General features: G+C 43.9%; 1 protein-coding gene across 1 annotated transcript in view; it reads left to right on the plus strand.

Moving 5' to 3' along the window:
• The window catches only part of LOC102192240 (von Willebrand factor A domain-containing protein 5A-like), a 12,235-nt gene extending 7,185 nt beyond the window's left edge, over positions 1-5,050 (plus strand). Inside the window, exons 3-4 of the mRNA XM_005720704.2 lie at positions 4,008-4,028; positions 4,978-5,050. Of these exons, the coding sequence (XP_005720761.1) occupies positions 4,008-4,028; positions 4,978-5,024 (68 nt within the window). The 3' untranslated portion in view covers positions 5,025-5,050. The remainder of the gene's footprint in view (positions 1-4,007; positions 4,029-4,977) is intronic.
• The last annotated feature ends 16 nt before the right edge of the window (positions 5,051-5,066 follow it).

Consider the following 5,066-nt stretch of genomic DNA (forward strand, 5'->3'; position numbering starts at 1 on the left):
AATATTTCCTCTTCTGCAATTTGACCACCAATCCTCCTGTTCGGCACCTTATGTTTCCCAAAAGCTTGCAGCTGGCCCTCTCTCTGCTGGTCCCCAGCATAACTAAAAACGTGAGAGTGTTCGTGAGCCTAATTCCCTCCACCTGGACCTCAGCCTCCTCCATGGGACTGGCCCTGGAGTCTGCTGCACCACCCTTCCACTGCAGCGGAGCCATAGACCACACCCCTGCCACACAATCCCAATGTCTGACTGAGGCCCAGGCCGCATCTGGCTCCCCCTGTGTAGACGGGAGAGGAAATTGTCCATTACCATCTGTGGCCTATGGACCACCTTGAACCTAAAGGGCTGTAAAGTCAGGTACCACCTAGTGACCCAGGTGCACTGTAGCGGGGCGTGGTCTGAGCAGAGTGCGAACGAGTGTCCCAGGAGGTAATAACGAAGGGAATTGACTGCCCACCGGATCACCAGACAATCGTTCTCCACCATGCTGTATTTTGCTTCTGGCTGATGTAAAAGAACAAGGCGGTTAACCCCTCTTACCTGCTGGGACAAAGCGTCCCCCAGCCTTCTGTTCGAGGCATCTGTGTGCAGGATGAAAGGGAGGGAAAAGTTTGTGGAGGAGTAGCTCCCCACAGAGAGCCTTTTTCACCTGCACAAACACTGCTTGGCATTGCTCCATCCACTGGATCAGATCTGCGGCACCCTTTCAGGTGAGATCTGTCAAAGGACTGAAACTAGGCATGAACTGGTTATGGTACCCCACCAGGCCCAGGAACTGCCTCACCTCCTTTTAGGTCTTGGGGCGCGGGGAGGATACAGATACAGTGGCAGTTGTCTTCTCCATCTGTACGCACCTGCCCACACCCCAAGTGCTAACCCAGATGCTGTACTTCCCTCCATCTAAATGCACATTTCTTAGGGTTTGCCCTGAGCCCTGCCTGCTGCAGAGTCTTCAGGACCGCAACCACCTGCTGCACATGTGCACCCAGGTGTTACTGTGGATGATAACATCATCTAGGCGAGGCCACCCCACCCAGTCCATGAGGGACTGGAAAGTGGTTGGGGCTTTGGGCAAGCTGAACAAAAGTGTGAAGAATTGGTACAAACCATACACAGTGCAGAAGGCTTTTTTTTTTTTTTTTTTTTGCAGACAAGGGAATGTGCCAGTAGCCCTTGGTTAAATCTAGCATTGTGCAAAATTTTGGCAGTGCCTAACTCGTCCAGAAGCTCGTCTATCCTGGGCCATGGGGTAGGCCTCAAACCGTGACATTTCGTACATTATGTGTCGTGCGACTTTTCTATTAACCCCATTTTCAGCATCTCGGTGGCTTTTAAGCACCAACAACTGGGTGTGTTCCTCCTCTGTGCGAGTGTCACGGCTTACTCGTTCAATGATACAAAGTACGGGTAGGGCCACATGGCTTTAGGGCACACCAAGTGACCATCAATTACTATCTTGGTCAAAGGCTGAGCGTAGGGTGTCGTCACGAGACTGCTCCAGTGGAAAATCTTCTGTGGGGCGAATGATCCACTCAGGCGGGGCCTCATGAAAAGGACCCACCACTTCTTCTCCCCAGGAGTCAGCGTTGGACAACCCCGCGTCACCACGTAGCACCACGCAGACACTACAACCTACAACTGGTCGTGATCACATCCCAACATACTGGCCCAAAAGTTCATTAAATCTCAGCCAATTCATCCCCAAAGTCAGGGATGCGACAGGTGCCAACTAACTGCAGCCTTTATTCTATGTGTGTTTCCCTTAACTTAAATACGCAGCGGCACTATGGGATATTTGTGGATGTCCCCATGCACACATCTAACCTCCACCCGCTCCGCCTCCAACAATGTGCAAGGGGAAACAAGGGTTTGGTGGAGCAGAGTCTGCGTGCGGCCCACGTCCACCAAAGCCTGGTGTATACCCCGGAAGGCTCAGAGCCGCTGTCTGGCCCTGTCGTCACAGTAGTGACTGCCACCACTGTGGCCCAGAAGATTTCCAAGAACATCTGGGGAGTCATCATCACAGATCCACACAACGTTCGATCACACATGATGCCTCCTAATCAGCAACTTGACCCCCGAGCTTCCTGTTCAGCACTTTGTTTCCCAGCGCATCTTGCAGCAGTTTTTAAAATTTTGTTTACAGGGAGTGCAGAATTATTAGGCAAGTTGTATTTTTGAGGAATAATGTTATTATTGAACAACAACCATGTTCTCAATGAACCCAAAAAACTCATTAATATCAAAGCTGAATGTTTCTGGAAGTAGTTCTTAGTTTGTTTTTAGTTTTAGCTATTTTAGAGGGATATCTGTGTGTGCAGGTGACTATTACTGTGCATAATTATTAGGCAACTTAACAAAAAACAAATATATACCTTCAATTATTTATTTTTACCAGTGAAACCAATATAACATCTCCACATTCACAAATATACATTTCTGACATTCAAAAACAAAACAAAAACAAATCAGCGACCAATATAGCCACCTTTCTTTGCAAGGACACTCAAAAGCCTGCCATCCATGGATTCTGTCAGTGTTTTGATCTGTTCACCATCAACATTGCGTGCAGCAGCAACCACAGCCTCCCAGACACTGTTCAGAGAGGTGTACCGTTTTCCCTCCTTGTAAATATCACATTTGATGATGGACCACAGGTTCTCAATGGGGTTCAGATCAGGTGAACAAGGAGGCCATGTCATTAGTTTTTCTTCTTTTATACCCTTTCTTGCCAGCCACGCTGTGGAGTACTTGGACGTGTGTGATGGAGCATTGTCCTGCATGAAAATCATGTTTTTCTTGAAGGATGCAGACTTCTTCCTGTACCACTGCTTGAAGAAGGTGTCTCCCAGAAACTGGCAGTAGGACTGGGAGTTGAGCTTGACTCCATCCTCAACCCGAAAAGGCCCCACAAGCTCATCTTTGATGATACCAGCCCAAACCAGTACTCCACCTCCACCTTGCTGGCGTCTGAGTCGGACTGGAGCTCTCTGCCCTTTACCAATCCAGCCACGGGCCCATCCATCTGGCCCATCAAGACTCACTCTCATTTCATCAGTCCATAAAACCTTAGAAAAACCAGTCTTGAGATATTTCTTGGCCCAGTCTTGACGTTTCAGCTTGTGTGTCTTGTTCAGTGGTGGTCGTCTTTCAGCCTTTCTTACCTTGGCCATGTCTCTGAGTATTGCACACCTTGTGCTTTTGGGCACTCCAGTGATGTTGCAGCTCTGAAATATGGCCAAACTGGTGGCAAGTGGCATCTTGGCAGCTGCACGCTTGACTTTTCTCAGTTCATGGGCAGTTATTTTGCGCCTTGGTTTTTCCACACGCTTCTTGTGACCCTGTTGACTATTTTGAATGAAACGCTTGATTGTTCGATGATCACGCTTCAGAAGCTTTGCAATTTTGAGACTGCTGCATCCCTCTGCAAGATATCTCACTATTTTTGACTTTTCTGAGCCTGTCAAGTCCTTCTTTTGACCCATTTTGCCAAAGGAAAGGATGTTGCCTAATAATTATGCACACCTGATATAGGGTGTTGATGTCATTAGACCACACCCCTTCTCATTACAGAGATGCACATCACCTAATATGCTTAATTGGTAGTAGGCTTTCGAGCCTATACAGCTTGGAGTAAGACAACATGCATGAAGAGGATGATGTGGACAAAATACTCATTTGCCTAATAATTCTGCACTCCCTGTAGTATGTAAATCAATGCCAATGTGTGCTCAAGCAGCCATGGGTAATTAAAAGCATTCAATCTGGCTCTTAAAGGATAATAAACAAGTGCTGCAGCGACCAATAAGACTAAGCTTTACTTGCAGACACATTTGGGAGGTGTGAATAATAAGTTCTGAAATGCCACAGTATTGTATTGCATCGCATCACATCACAAATACTGTTTGTAGTGTTTGTGTTATATTTCTGCTTCCCTAAAATAACATCAAGTTCTTTTTAACAAATTCTTATGAAATATTTGACTTTTTTTTTTTTTTACATCCTAGGTGTCTTCGCCATGGCATGTAGTAAGTAGAAGTTGAATATCAGAATAACACACATCTGCACATCTATACATTTCTAACAATAAATAGAAACAAGCCAAAATATTTCTGTTTTAACTTATTCGAAATGTTTTGTTATATTTGGAATATTAGTGAACATCTTTAATACTTACAATACTACCTGTGAGGCACTGCAGTAATATTATAATCCAGTAGCAGTTCATTCTATCTCCCATGAAAACAGAAAAAACAGATTAAACACATGAAGATCTTATATACTTTAAATAATGCGAGTATTGTTGTAGTATTTGTATTATTTTTCTGTATAACCAAACAATGTAAATAAGTCAGTACTCAACTTTTTATGCAGTTGTTGACCTAATGTGTTTCATCTTGTCTTCATGGGAGTTTACGCTTCAACATAATGGTGAACATCTTTTACACTTTAAATACGACTTATAATACTACCTGTGAGGCACTGCAGTAATATCAGAATTTAATTATTTTACTAGTTTAATTATTTATTATTGTTGGCTAATCCTCTAGGTTTTTTGTTTTTGTTTTTTAAATTATTATAACTTATTATAACTTGGTGAAGTGAGGCTGAGTGATTTTTGTGGCACACAGTGCTTGATGCAGAATGACCACAAAATGAGAAAAAAATTAACTGGAAAAAAAAAATCTAAACACTAGAGAACAAATTGGAATTAACAAGTTGTATAAACCAAGGTGTTGAGCAAGAGGTAAATACAGCAGGGATCAATCGGACAACAGGATGCAGGTGAGGAAACTTTACTGGTAGACATGTCAGGAACGTTACGACATGAAAACGGAATAACCAGACTGAACAGATAGACATTGTATATATTTTGAACACTGTTTGTATTATTTGTGTTGCATTGGTATATCAGCCTGTGAATGTTAAAAAGTATGAAATTAAGTGTCTGGACCTATTCGTTTGTTTACATAATAGGGAAGATGGCCAGGCCAATGTGTGCTCCAGTGCCCATGAGTAAGTAAAAAGTGAATGACAATACACCACATATTTGAGCGTTTTTTTTT

This window comes from Pundamilia nyererei, unplaced genomic scaffold (genome assembly GCF_000239375.1).
Source record: "Pundamilia nyererei isolate P.nyererei 1_Seehausen unplaced genomic scaffold, PunNye1.0 scaffold00003, whole genome shotgun sequence".
In the NCBI taxonomy this organism is placed as follows: Eukaryota; Metazoa; Chordata; class Actinopteri; order Cichliformes; family Cichlidae; genus Pundamilia; species Pundamilia nyererei.